This window comes from Rattus norvegicus, chromosome 14 (assembly GCF_021556685.1).
Source record: "Rattus norvegicus strain SHRSP/BbbUtx chromosome 14, alternate assembly SHRSP_T2T, whole genome shotgun sequence".
Lineage (NCBI taxonomy): Eukaryota > Metazoa > Chordata > Mammalia > Rodentia > Muridae > Rattus > Rattus norvegicus.
The window spans coordinates 107022325-107038159 of NC_141547.1; the positions used below are offsets into that span (position 1 = coordinate 107022325).

At 38.2% G+C, this 15835-nt stretch overlaps 1 protein-coding gene across 6 annotated transcripts in view; it reads left to right on the top strand.

Moving 5' to 3' along the window:
- Positions 1-5979, top strand: part of Efemp1 (EGF-like fibulin extracellular matrix protein 1) — a 79260-nt gene extending 73281 nt beyond the window's left edge. For all 6 annotated transcript variants that reach the window (XM_087583633.1, XM_087583634.1, XM_087583632.1 and 3 more), the window contains 1 exon segment: positions 5392-5979. In XM_087583633.1, coding sequence (XP_087439759.1) covers positions 5392-5553 — 162 coding nt within the window. In that variant the 3' untranslated portion in view covers positions 5554-5979.
- The last annotated feature ends 9856 nt before the right edge of the window (positions 5980-15835 follow it).

Sequence of the window (15835 nt, forward strand, 5' to 3'; positions counted from 1 at the left end):
TGTCTGTCTTTGTCACTGAGCTGTGTTTACTGTATGTAGCAAAATACTGGGTCCTCTTTATGTATGCAGTCTGTTAGTCTATGACTTTTTATTGGTGAATTGAGTCCATTGATGTTGAGCGGTATTAGGGACCAATCATTTTTGTTTCCTGTTATTTTTGTTATTTGAGGTGGAATTATGTTTATGTGGCTATCTTCTTTTGAATTTTTTTAAAGAAGATTACTTTCTTGCCTTTTCTAGGGTGTAGTTTCCCTCCTTGTGTTGGAGTTTTCCATGTATTATCTTTTATAGGGTAGGATTTGTGGAAATATATTGTGTACATTTGGTTTTGTCATGGCATATCTTGATTCTTCATCTAAGGTAATTGAGAGTTTTGCTGGGTATAGTAGCCTGGGCCAGCATTTTTTAATTTCATAGGGTCTGTATGACATCTGCCCAGGATCTTCTAGTTTTCATCACCTCTGTTGAGAAATCTGGTGTGATTCTGATAAGTCTGCCTTTATATGTTACTTGACCTTTTCCCTTACTGTTTTTAATATTTTTTCCTTGTTTTGTGCATTTGGTGTTCTGACTATTTTGTCACAGGAGTAATTTCTTTTCTGATCCAAACTATTTGGAGTTCTGTAGGTTTCTTGTATGCTTATGGGCATCTCTTACATTAGGTTAGAGATGTTTTCTTCTCTAATTTTGTTGAAGATATTTACTGGCCCTTTAAGTTGGGAGTCTTTGCTCTCTTCTATACCTGTTATCCTTAGGTTTGATATTCTCATTTTGTCCTGGATATCCTGGATATTTTAGTTAGGATTTTTTTTGCATTTCCCATTTTCTTTGACATCTATGTATCTTGGTATCTTCTATGGCATCTTCTGTCACTGAGATTCTCTCTTTTATCTCTTGTATTTTTATCTCTTGTATTTTGTTGATGATGCTTATATTTATGGCTCCTGATCTTTTTCCTAGGTTTTCTATCTCTAGCATTGTCTCCCTTGTGATTTTTTTTTATTGTTTCTATTTCCATTTTTAAATCCTGGATGGCTTTCTTCAATTCCCTCACTTGTTTGGTAGATTGTTGTAGTTCCTCTTTAAGGGCTTCTACCTGTTTGCCTGTGTTGTCCTGCTTTCCTTTAAGGGATTTATTTATGTTCTTCTTAAAGTCCTCTAACATCATCGTGAGATGTGATTTTAAATCAGAATCTTGCTTTTCAGGTGTGTTGAGGTATCCAGGGCTTATTGTGGAGGGGTACTAGGTTCTGAATTTGCCAAACAGCCTTGGTTTCTGTTGCTTAGTTTCTTACCCTTGCCCCTGGCCATCTGCTTATCTCTGGTGTTAGCTGATCTTCCTGTCTCTGACAGTGGCTTGACCCTCCTCTAAGCCTGTGTGTCAGTATTACTGGGAGGCCAACTGTCTCCCATGGCAATCCAGGTACAGGTATCTATGGTACAGGATCAGCTTAGGGTTTAGGCAGAAACCAGAAGTATCCTGTCCCAGACTGCTCCTCAGTTCTGTGTCCTGATGGCTCTGGATGGGTCTCTCTTGGGCCAGAAATGTGTGCAGAAATGGTGGTCTCACCTTTGCTCTTGGGTGTGTCAGCACTTCTGAGAAATCAGCTCTCTTCCAGCCAGATCTGTGTACAGAGAGCTGTTGGCCTATATCTGCTTTTATTGACTTGATTTTTAAACAGATAATATTTTTTCCAGACATCCCATATTCATGAATAATATGAACCATTACCAACTTGTTATAGTGTTAGGTAGTTTTAAATTGTTTGTAATCAAAACAAAACCATTTAAAGCTAGGCATGGATACACATGCCTAAAATCTCAGTATTCACAAGATTGAGTCAGAAGGACTGTAAGATTAAGGCCAGCCTGGCCTATTCAGTAAGACTGAGGCTAGTCTGAGGTTTTTGAGAAAAAGTTCATCTCAAATTAAGAATAAGAAAAGTAACATAAAAATAGGTTCTCTGAAAGTATTTGCCACAGGATCAAAATCAAGTCCTACACGATCTCTAAACTGAAATTTCACCCGTAGACAGTATTTCATGGTTAGGGATCAACCATCAGGCACCAGTTGAGTACACACTGTGTCCTCAATCTTCTGCTGGGTGCTTTGAGAAACTAAGAAACATTCAGTGTACAGTTTCTTCTTTCAAAGAGCTTTTAACTGTGCCATTTTATCCTGGGCCAATTTACTGATTAATTTTCTGGCCTAAGTAGGGGCCACTGTTACATAATATCACTCAGGAAGAGTGTAGATGGTTCAAATTGCTCAGAAGAGGACCTCAAATAACGAAGGACTAAATCATGCAGACTTTTCACCTGAAGCCTGATCGGAGACCTACGGATCATCTCACTCACCTTCAATGTCCAGTGTCTGCCACTCTGCCACCAACTCCCAAACCCCATCCCTGCCCTAAAGTTCGTTGTCATTGAGAAGAGCAGCACATGAGACCTTGGCCTTCAGTGTTCCTCCTTTCTGAATGCTCAGTCCAATCATGCACTGTCTCCAGCACCTCACTTCCCCAGCTAGGAACCCCAGATAGATGCTATAATCCACATACACTTCATAGTAAGCCTGTAAGCACAGGTTGATGATACTGTAAAAGTTTAGTGTCCTTCTTTAGATGTGGCTTTAGTATGCTCAACAATGCTGTTGAGCTTCTTGTGTGTTTTTTTCTATTATCCTCAGCCCTTGTTCTCAAATGTCCCCATTTGTAAGCCCTTATACCCTACATTCTTAGGAGGTGAGTCACTTCCTGCTTTGAAATCACTGACACCAGCGTTGACACTAGCCAGCATAAATTTCCTGTTCTACCCCTGAAAATGTTCCTCTGTATTCTCCACCTGGTTTGTTTCCGAAGATATTGTCAGTCACAACCAACCCAACACCATGTACTCCTCATTCTGTCTCCCCTGGAATCCTATTTGATTATATTCCCCTCTACCTTCCCCCTTTGAACGTGTTTCTCCCTCTAGATGTTATACCATCGCTCTTCTTCCTTGGGAGACTAAGCTATTCTGTGTTTCCCCACTTTTTGACCATTTCTTTATCTTTCAGTCTAAATACTTTACTGAAGTTTCTGTAGGGGGAAAAGCCACTGATGGCATCCACACTGTTAAATTTGAGGACACTTTTCAATTTCAATACTTCATTTTCCTTTGCTTTGCTGGACACTGCTCTCCACTTACATGTTTTTCACTTAAGCATCTATTTCTTCTCTGCTTTGTTCATTTTCTAGTTTCAAATTATTTATGTTTATATACATATACATATATATATACATATATATATATATATATATATATATATATATATATATTGAGTATATGGACACATGGTGTCTAGGTGCCTGCAGAGGCCAGGTGAGGATGTCAGATCTCTTGAAGTTGGAGTTACAGGCAGTTCTGAGTGGGTTCTAGGATCTGAACTCCATTCCTCATGTTAGAGTGTTGATTTAATTATTCTAATAAATGTTGGTGTGAGGTTCCTTCCAGCCTTTGACAATTTATGCTCCTGGATTAAAGATATGCACACAGCCTTATATTTTAATATGCCTTAAACAGGACAATAGCCAGGCTACTGTCTAAACTCCTATCTGTTAGAATCCACTAACAATAACTCCAAGTTACTACTAATTAATTTCTATATTCCAGCTTGGCTGCTCTTAACTCCAATTAGCCAGTGCCTGGGCCACATTCTTTTGACCCTTTTACATTGTGGCTCTCCTTCTCCCTCGTATATGTTCTTCTTCCATGGCAGCTCTCTCCTGTACCCTTCCATTGCAGCTTTTTCCTCTCTCTCTCCTCTTCCTCACCATCCCAAGCCTGGGAAACTTAAACCCTGCCTATGTCTTTTCTCCCCAGCTATTGTCTGCTGGCAACTTTATTTACCAATCATAATTAACTGGGACCAGAGGCTCTCAGTGTCTTTTCTGTAACTCTCTCATGCTATTTCGGGGGCAGGGGGGTTCTAAATTAATATTAGAATGCAACCAACATTAGACCAACCTACTACATTATAGCAGCATTGAGCTTAACCACCAGGGCATCTTTCTAGCCCTAGCTTTATTTTTTTTTTGATTTCTCTTTTCTGTCCATTCCTTCAATGCCATCCTCTCTCAGGCTCTGTAATCTGTCTGAGTTTAATGTGTATCCCTTGTAATGATAATTAATTTTAATCTATGCTTCTGTCCTTTGTGTTCAGATTCATTTATTCACTTACTGACTCTTCCAAAACATCTCCTTCCACCCTCCAATGCTCACTCCATGTCCAGTTTTGACCATGTTAATTTTCAGAATTTCTCTTGCTCCTTGATGATTCTAAGGCAGAGATTCTCAATCTTCTTAATGCTGCAACTCTTTAATACAGTCGTGGTGACCCCCAACCATAAAATTATTTTCATTACTGCTTCAATACTGTCATTTTCCTAGTATTATGTAAATATCTGTTTTCCAATGATTATAGGTGACCCCCCTGAAAGGGTTGTTCATCCCCAAGTGGTTGCAACCCAAAGGTTGAGGACCTTTGCTCTAAAGTTACAAACACTTTACCTCAGTGTTTCAGGAATATGTATGTATATATGTATTCTTTTGTACTCATACTATGTATATCCAAATAATCTAAAATTTGTCATGTTCTATTTAAATATACTACTTACCTAACTCTTTGTTTGTTTGTTTATTTGTAACAGAGTCTCTCTGTGTAGCCCTGGATGTTCTGGAATTCATCTACCTAGACCAGGCTGTTCTTGAACTCTGCCTGTCTCTGCCTCTGCCTCTGCCTCTGCCTCCTGCCTCCTGCCTCCTGCCTCCTGCCTCCTGCCTCCTGCCTCCTGCCTCCTGCCTCCTGCCTCCTGCCTCCTGCCTCCTGCCTCCTGCCTCCTGCCTCCTGCCTCCTGCCTCCTGCTCCTGCCTCCTGCCTCCCTCCTGCCTCTGCTCCTTTAGGACTCAAGTCATGAACCACCATGCCTGACTATTTACCTAACTCCTTACTAGAATGTAAACAAATACTCAATGTTAAGAAAATGACAAATGACTACTTTCTTTACCAGTTTCAAGATTATCAGATTTTAATGTGAACTATTTAGAGAGACTGGAATTTTTCAATCCATGAGTAGAAGAAGGTTAATAACAAAGAAAAATATTTGCGATGTGAACACATGTTAACAAGAAATATGGGAAAATAAGAATTTTAAAATCAAGCCCTTGCTCTGGAGCTAGTGTAGATGGGTGGGCTAGGGTAGAGATGAAAGTTAGAAGCCAGCATGGACTGAGCAGAGCTTCTCTATCCTATTATTTCCCCTGATTATTATGCTAAGAACAACAATAACAAAATAGAAACTCTAGCCCAAGAAAAATCACTGTGCCTACCCTTCTTTTCTTGTTTTTTAGCAAACAAGCCCTGTGAGTGCAATGCTGGTGCTTGTGAAGTCGCTAACAGGACCAAGAGAACACATCGTGGACCTGGAGATGCTGACAGTCAGTAGTATAGGGACCTTCCGCACAAGCTCTGTGTTAAGATTGACAATAATAGTGGGGCCGTTTTCATTTTAAACTTTTATTCACATAAAGCCTACCACAGGCATTTAAATCAGCCAAAGAATATCATTACATTAAAGTTTATTTTATTTATAGCTCTATCTAGTACATCTATATTCAAACAGCTAGACTATGGTAGGAAGTGGGCATTTAATCCATAAGAGTCAACATTTATCTTTATCACTGTGTGTAAATTAGACATTAGTCCAACATTCTTCTTGAAGAGAGCTAAGCATATATTATCTAGTGAAACTTGGATTCTTTCCTACAAAAATGGGACCAAGCAATGATACTGTTCTGTGGTGAATAGAGAAATATACACCTCCACAAACAATCTCATGAGGATTGGCCATCTAAACATCAAGAGCAAGAAGGGTTTTTTTTTTAACTTCTTTGTAAGAAAATGGAAAAAAGTCAATAAAGATATATTTCTTTAGAAAATGAGAATCTGCCATGTTTTTGTTGGTCTACATTTTAATGATCAGTTTACAGGTACTTGTTTCTTGTTTAGTAGGAAATTATTATTGTGCAATATGCTAGTTTCCATTCAGCATTTTAAAGCTTGTCAGAATTTCACCCACAATTCCAAAAAAAGTCAACTATCTCCTCAAAAATTATTTTGTTGAGAAATCTATGAGGAAGAGTAGAGAAAATAACTTTTTTCAGAACCATTTTAGAATTCTCCAAAGAAGCAAGTTAAGTACATGTAATAAAATCCCTGAAGAAAGAAATGCACTTACAGTTCAGAGCAAAATGGAGAAGAGGTGATTCCCTGGGGACACTCCCATTTCTAAGCCTCATTTCTAACAAGCCTCTAGTTTCTCAGCAAGAATCTAACCCTTGTACTTGCACTCAGAGAGGGAGGAAAAACGTGTCTCTTTACTCTTAGAATTCACATTATTCTTCCTGTTCAATTCTATGAAAAAATTTCATGTCTTCCTTGTTTAAAATAACTGCTTCTCTTTGGTTATGATATTTTTAAATAAAAATAAATGTTCTTTTATTTAGAAGAGGACTCAATTTCCAGACATTTTAGGTGACCAATTATAGCTGGAGTGTGTGTGTGTGTGTGTGTGTGTGTGTGTGTGCGTGTGTGTGTGTGTATGTATCACAAAGATGCATAAAGACTATTAAAATCATGCCACACACACAGAAATATGCACAACCAATGTTTTGCTTACATCTCACTTAAAAGCACAAGTCACAATTAACTGTGCTGCTGAAAACAAATGTCTTTTAGAGTTAATTAAATGTGCAAGAATTGTTAAAAGAGAAACCTCACTGATAAACAAAATACAAATTCCTTGACTCTAGGGTTAGGGTGAGCTGTGTGAGTTTCAGGACAAAAAGAGAGGAGACCCTGGTGAGCAGCCACACCTGCCCTCACCTGCTACACCAGAGTCTGCAGTCCACATGACTTAAACACTAATGTCAACTTTTACACTTAATCTATCTAGATTTCCCTGTCTTTAGACAAAGTCTTTGAGTCAGAGCTTAATACAAGAACACTTAAATAATGAGGATCTACCATATTTGTCTTAGTCTTTATTGTAATGATCAGTTTTAAGGCAGATGTTTATTGCAAAGCATTAAATCACCACTTTACAGCATGCTGGTTTCTATAGGCATTTTAAACTTTGCAAAATTTTTACCAAAAGCCTAAGACATTTTCCAAGATTTTTCCATCTTAAAAAGACAGTCCTGTGCCTAGCTCAAGACTTCAAAGTAACAGGAATCTATAGAATATCCTTGCTTAAATGCTAGCCCTCCAACCTCATCTTCAAACACATATTTTACCTGGATTAACAGAAATCATTAGCAAATAGGTGGCTTCTTTTTCAGTCCAAGCATGGTCTAACCCACAAATCAGACACACTGAAAGACTGACATACTGTAGTCCTACTGAGGAAATCCTACCTTTAAATTGTGCACATGCTGTTTTAGTGTGTGCAGCTCTGGAGTGCACACTTCAGTGCACACAACACACTCACCAAGGTGTGCAACCATTAGTGCTCTCTAGATCCATAACATTTTATTCACTAGAAACATGAGCTCATTATCATGTACCACTTGTTGCAAGCTTCTGTAAGAGATCCTATTGAGCTACTTCTGTCTTGATTTGTCAATTCTGATATTTCTTATGAATAGAAACATAAATGTGGCCTTTTATGCCTAGCTTCTTTCATTCCGTGTGTTTCTGAATACATTGATAACTATGTATTTGTAATTCTCACAACATAGTGTATGTCTGTAATGCATTCCTTTTGTGTCCATTGCATAGATAAACATTTTCTTTTCTTCATCTCTTGATATATTGTTTCTGCCTACAGTTTTTTATAACATGTTTTAATAAGGAAATGATTATTTATCCACCCTTTTCAGAACTAAAATTAACCCGTGTTCAGCTAAATAGCAAATAAATATGGTTCTTTTCTAATTCTTAGAATCAATGGCTTGCAAAGAACTTGGGAAAGCTAACACATGAGTTCATTTATGGGTGCAACAATCCTCAGTACACATAACAATTCTTTCACTGTAATTTGAAATTCAAAATCAGTGACGATCCACAGCACTAAGACAAAGGCCTGCTTTGTTCTCCAGCAATACAGTTCCCTCCTGTCTTTGAAAATCATTGATCTGAAGCAATTCCCATGGTTGGGAACTACAGCCACACTCAAGCTATAATTAAACTTTTTCTATTCATTGAAGATTTCTACTGTAACACCATCCAACACTAGTCAGTACAATGCAGAAGAGCCAAGATTCTAGCCTCAGTTCTAATCATATAAAGCTAAGAGACTTGATCAATTTGCACAGCTTCTCAGTGCCTTTGTTACTTTATCTATAAGATGGGAAAGTTGAAACAAGGTGTTTTACCAATTTTAAAATCTTTTAAATTCCCATCCCATGGATGCATTGAGAGCTCCCTCAACATACCTGGGTGATCTGTGAATGTGGCCATTATTGGGAAGTACTATATACTTATGGAAGGAAATAGTTCCCATGCAAAAATAGATTCTTACAATATGGGTCATCCTCTGAGAAAACGAAAAGGATCCAGTTCTGCTACAAACTTTTGAAAATTACATTTTAAAGTGCATGTATATGTATTCAGTCTTAAATAATGTCTTTTTAAAACATTGGGGAGCAATGTACATTGAGGTCAGTCTCTCCTTCCACCTTGTGGGTTCTGGGGATTGAATTCAGGTCATCAAGCTGCACTCCTTTCTTTCCACTGCTACTAACTAAAATAGGATTACTCATTGAAAGTCGTTTTCCTTTGCTTTTATGCAGAGAAGGGGACAACCACATATTCCCATGGTGCAATGTACTTCCAGAAAAAAGTCTGTTTTTCCTCAGCAAACCTCAGTGAAGACTGACACAGATCCACTCATGACCTGGCTTAGACTTTCATGCTTTCTGAATGGATGCATGGTCTGGATATGGTCAGGAGAAGCCTGGTAATTAAGACCTCTCAAAGTAAGGGTTTTTCCCTCTGTTGCCAAATCACCACTCCAAACAGCTTGACAACATGCAATTTTCATTATCTAAGAGTAAAATCTCTCCTGTCACACATCCTCATTTTTAAGTTATCAAAGAACTCGTGAATTTTTCAGTTCCTCAGGTTTCTAACACTTGCTCAAGGTTACACTGTGTTAAGCAAGATCCTTGTACCCAGACTGAAGTCATAAGAAATTAGCCATACCCCAAATCTTAACATTACAAACTTTCCTCCCAAGCTCCTTCAGACAGCCTTTCTACTCTGCACTAAGGGCAGTCATATGACCAGCTATTACAGCCACCATCACCCACTGTCAAGTTAAAATCATATATACTCAAAACTGAGAGTTGTTTACTTTCTTAAGCTGTAGTAAATTCCCTTTCTTTAACTCCAGAGAGATAGAAATGCTTTGCACATATTATCCTTCAATGTTTCAAAGTGCAAAGAATAATCATACAGAGATGTTTCTACATAACTCTATAGCAATTCCTAAAGAAATGAAAGCTTCTTTGTAAACATTAGAATGCTCTACATGTAGAAACTCTTAGAGGCAGAGTGAAGAAGATAGGCTGGATCTAACACTCTGCTCTCCAAGAAACTGGATAAAAATCTCACAAAGCCCATGTTGCCACATAAATCAGAGTAAACGAAGGGTTAATACAGAGAATGTCCTAAGTTACTACTGAGGGAGAGAATACATACAGCAAGCATCACAGAAAGGTATGTTCCTGTAGAATCCCAGAGAAGGGGGTGATGTGAATACTTCAGTTGTCCTCAGACTCCTTAACTACTTCTATGATGTGCTTGAATGTAAGAGAGAAAAGATCTCAGTGAAAGGTGTATGCTACCAAGTGTGATGACTGGAGTTCAATCCCCAGCACTCACAGGATGAAAACAGAGAATTGACTCCAACAAATTGTCGTTTACTTACACACACACACACACACACACACACACACACACACACCACAAATAAATAGATATAAATTTTAATTTAAAGAAAATATTTAAAATTGACTATTTTAAATTATAAATACTAAGAGATAGGACACCACTAGAAAGCACCTGCATATGTCACCTCTCTCTATGAGAGAGATGACTTCATGAATCTAAATAATGGCCTAAAAAGACTGCTTAATTATCTCTTAGACACTGAACGTTAAAGTGGGGTTCTTACTCTGAAAGGTACCTCACGAGTCAGCTTTCCATGATTCACGTCTCCTTGAGTTCAAGTAGCTCTATTTTTAAAGAGCTTTCTGTGCTTCTAACTTTTTAACACTCTTTTTAAAATACAGAACAGCTGCACACATGTTACGCATAAGCATCCCACTAGAGGAATTAACATGTTGAATTGTTTTTAATGCACATATTTGAGTTCTAAATCATCATCTCTGAACTATGGCAAGGGTCCATGCCCCCAACTAGGGGGCACACCTGAGAACTACAAACCCAAACTGTTAGACATCTGCTCACAAAAAGGCCAGTTCTATTTTATCTGGCCTGCAGACTTAAATACCAAGATTTCTCAGCAGAAGAAAAAAAAAGCCCAAAACTGAGCTGCCTCTTGTATGAAGTCAATGCAGAGGTCTGGCTAAGCTGTTTATATTGTGAGCACATGTGTATGTTAACACAGCACAGACTCCTTTAATAAGCCAGGATTGGAACATAAATGCAAGAGAGTTTTAAAGACCCAAATGCAATACATGTCTTGTTTTTTTTTTAAAAAGCCTTTGGTAGAAACTCAGTTCTGAACAATCAGCATTATCTCTAAATATATGAATAAGCAGTTTAATGAATATATAGGTGTCTCCAAATTGTTTATTTCCCTTAAAAACTATTCTATGGGGTTTTGTTTTAATATTTAGACTATGTTTCATGTTGCAAATTACTTGCCAGGTGTCTCAGTTTCCATGGTCCACAAGCATATCCTGACACAAGAACTCCACTGCACTGAATGTCTGCCTGTTTGAATGTCTGCCTCAGAGAGTGTATGTGAGGAAGGAGGGAAGTGAAGAAGAAAGATATGTTGAGCCAATAAGGGAACACTCTGCGGAAAATTGGAGCTCAGATCTAGAATCCACCCCCAACCCAAAAACAATCCTGGGAAACTCACTTCAGAAGTGTTCTGTAACAGTCTAAAGACTGGACTATCACATACCAGTATACACACAAGCTCCTGCCTGCAAGTGAATGAGCACCCTGGCATTGAAAACATGCCTTTGGCAGAGGTGAATGACTGCTTTATACGGCATGCTATCAGAAAACTACAAACTGCTACCACAGTCCCCAGTAAACTTACATGGTATAGATTGTGGGGTAGAGCATTGGCATCTGTTAAAGGCCAGAGGACTCTGGAAACTGAAGTCTGTGTCACTCCCTGACAAGGCATACTCGTGTCACATGAACCTCCTCTTTGATGCTTTACTTAACTTTCTCCCACCTTCTTTTCTGGTCTTCTACTTTCTTTCTCATCTTCTACTAAAATTTCTTCTCCTCCAGTGTTAACTGGCAAATTAGGCACCATCATGTTCAAGACGATGCCCTGAATTAGGCAGAAAGACACCAAAGCTTTAAGTGTAGTGTTGTGTGGTTAACATGGCATCTATCTTACCTTGACTTCATCCTTAATCAGTATGGAGTGCCATATAAAAAAGGGTACTTTTAGATGTCTGCTTCAAGGGAGCTAACAGTGTTGAAGTATTACTAATAGCTCTTGTACCATCAGCACTTACCAGGATGATGGTAATGATCCTCTATGTTCACCTGGTCACTTGTTCATGGAAAAATCTATAGAAGAAACATACTTCAGCTGTTTTGTAGCATAATATCTTCCTTTTAGACTCTATGTCACATTTCTCTCATGTTACATGGCACTGGGGTAGGTCACAAGCATTTAGGGGCAGAGTTGAGACAATAAGGAACATTCAATATTGTTGCAGCAGGAACCATTTATATAGTCAATAGTCATGACAACATATACTAAATGGAGCTCAAATCTGGATACACAAAGTTCCTAGAATATTTATATCTCCTCTACTGTGCAGGAGGAGATGACAAAAGAGGAGAGGAGTCCGGGGAAAAAGGAAGGAAAGAGAGGGGAGGAAGCATGAAGGTAAGAAGAGGGAAGGGAACAGGGAGGGGAGGAAAGGGGAAAGAGTAGGGACGGAAGAAGAGGGAATTTGTCAGAGCCAAAAGGTAATCCATGGAAAATTCTTCCAGTCACTAGAGATATACAGTGCTAAGCAGAACACTTGATTCTTAACATGACCCATAATATACTTTATGTTGTATGCACAGTGATAAGTGTACCTCATGATGAAAATATTGTTCATATTTTTATAAAATCCCAGAAACTATTCTGACAGTTAAGAATAAACTGCAGCTAAAAAATAAAAAAGACACACAGACAGAGAAAGAAAGAAAGAAAGAAAGAAAGAAAGAAAGAAAGAAAGAAAGCTTCAGATAAAGTTTAAGAAAGTTCAGATAAAAGCTCAAGTTTAGTGAAAGAGGAAATCAGTTTTTTAAAAAAAGCCATGACTAGATTCTTGAGTCAGTAAAAATTGATGGAGTGGCAGAAGAGAATGTACCAATGGGGACAGCACTTGTTATGCAGGCATTAGGACCTAAGTTTGATCCCCAGCATCTATGTAAAAAGAAAGCCAGAGATGGTATCCATTGCAGACAGGGACAGGAGGATAGCTAGGATTTGCTAGCCACAAAAGTCCCTGCCTCTTGAAAAATTACATCCAACACACACACACACACACACACACACACACACACACACACACACACACACACAGAGAGAGAGAGAGAGAGAGAGAGAGAGAGAGAGAGAGAGAGAGAGAGAGAATATAAAGGAATAAATCATGTCAACAAGACAGTGGACAATTTGAGAATATTTTCTGGATATGATGCACAGTACGTAAGGTTTATCATTTCTGCATGTTAGGAATCAGGTGCTGCTCTAATGTAGACATTAACAAAGCTAAATGGTGATATAAGATGAAGAACTGGCAGCACTCACCACTAAGAAGCTTTGACATTTCAAAGAGTGTTCATAGGAATTCCTATGCAACTAAGTTTATTGAGATCCAAACTCAGAGATCATTCAAGGTAGTAATTTGACAGAGGGATTCCGAATTAGGCAATATGAAAAAATGCATGACCTGGTAATAACTATTAATGGAGATAAAAAGTCTTCTATAAGTACCAATTTAAGAAAATCCTAAGTGCTTGGATCATGCTGGGAGAAAGCTAGTCTCCCAGGAGTACTGACACACAGGTAGGACTACCACTTCTGCTCTGAGGGACCTGCCTGGAGACCTCCAGATGCAGGAGCTGAGGAGCATCTGAGACAGGATCCTTCTGGTTTCTGTAAGCACCTAGAGCTGACCCTGCATCACCGCTTTCAGTCCCCACTGGAAAAAAGCTGGTCTCCCAGGAGTGCTGACACACAGACACACAGGAGGGTCAAGCCACTGTCAGAGACAGCAAGACCAACTACACCAAAGATAACCAGATGGCAAGAGGCAAGTATAAGAAACTAAGCAACTGAAACCGAGGCCACTTGACAACTTCAGAACCTAGTTCTCCCACCACAACAACTCCTCTATACCCCAACACACCAGAAAAGCAAGATTCTGATTAAAGATCACATCTCATGATGATGTTAGAGGATGTTAAGAAGGACATAAATAACTCCCTTAAAGAATTACAGGACAATACAGGAAAACAGGTAGAAGCCCTTAAAGAGGAAACACAAAAATCCCTTAAAGAACTACAGGAAAACACAACCAAACAGATGAAGGAATTGAACAAAACAATCCAGGATCTAAAAATGGAAATAGAAACAATAAAAAAATCACAAAGATGGACAATCCTGAAGATAGAAAACCTAGGAAAGATATCAGAAGCCATAGATGTAAGCATCACCAACAGAATACAAGAAATGGAAGAGAGAATCTCAGGGGCAGAAGATACCATAGAAAACATTGACACAACAGTCAAAGAAAATACAAAATGCAAAAAGTTCCTAACTCAAAACATCCAGGAAATACAGGATACAATGAGAAGATCTAAGAATAATATGTATATAAAAAGCAAAGATTCACAACTTAAAGGGCCAGTAAATATCCTCAATAAGATTATAGAAGTAAACTTCCCTAACCTAAAGAAAGAGATGCCCATAGCATATAAGAAGCCTACAGAACTCCAAATATATTGGACCAGAAAAGAAATTCCTCCTGTCACACAATAGTCAAAACACCAAATGCACAAAACAATATTAAATTAAATTCTTTAATTAAATATTAATTAAAGAATATTAAAAGCAGTAAGGCAAAGAGGTCAAGTAACATATAAAGGCAAACCTAACAGAATTATACCAGACTTCTCAACAGAAAATACAAAAGCTAGAAGAAACTGGGTACATGTCATACGGACCCTAAGAGAAAACAAATGCCATCCCAGGCTACTATATCCAGCAACACTCTCAGTTACCATAGATGGGAAAATTAAGATATTCCATGACAAAACCAAATTTACACAATATCTTTCTACAAATCCAGTCCTGCAAAGAATAATAGATGGAAAATTCCAACACAAGGAGGGAAACTACACCCTACAAAAAGCAAGAAAGTAATCTTCTTTCAACTAACTCAAAAGAAGATAGCCACACAAATATAATTACACCTCTAACAACAAAAATAACAGAAAGCAACAATCACCTTTCCTTAATATCTCTTAATATCAATGAACTAAATTACCCAATAAAAAAACATAGACTAACAGACTGTATACATAAAGAGGACACAGCATTTTGCTGCATTCAGGAAACACACCTCAGTGTCAAAGACAAACTTCCTCAGAGTAAAAGACTGGGAAAAATGTTTCCACACAAATGGTCCCAAGAAACAAGCTGGGGTAATTCTAATATCGAATAAAATCAACATTCAACCAAAAGTTATCAAAAATATAAGGCAAAACACTTCATACTCATCCAAGAAAAAATCCACCAAGATAAATTCTCAATTCTGAATATCTATGGTCCAAAAGCAAGGGCACCTACATTCATAAAAGAAACTGTACTAAAGCTCAAAGCACACATTGCATCTCACACAATAATAGTGGGAGACTTCAACAACCGCTCTCATCAATAGACAAATCATGGAAACAGAAACTAAACAGAGACACAGTGAAACAAAGAGATGTAATAAACCAAATGGATTTAACAGATATTTATAGAACATTTCATCCTAAAACAAAAGAATATACCTTCTTCTCAGCACCTCATGGTACCTTCTCCAAAATTGACCACGTAATCAGTCACAAAACAGGCCTCAACATATAGAAGATGGTAGAAATAATCCCATGCATCCTATCAGGTCACCATGAACTGAGGCTGGTCTTCAATAACAACAAAAGCAACAGAAAGCCCACACACACATGGAAGCTGAACAACTATCTACTCAATGATAACGTGATCAGGGAAGAAATAAAGAAAGAAATTAAAGACTTCTTAGTCTTTACTGAAAATGAAGGTACAACATACCCAAACTTATGGGACACAATGAAAGCTGTGCTAAGAGGAAAACTCATAGCTCTGATTGCCTCCAAAAAGAAACGGGAGAAAGCATACAGTAGCAACTTGACAGCACAGCTAAAAGCTCTAGGACAAAAAGAAGCAAATACACCCAGGAGGAGTAGAAGGCAGGAAATAATCAAACTCAGAGCTGAAATCAACCAAATAGAAACAAAAAGAACTGTACAAAGAATCAACAGAACCAGGAGCTG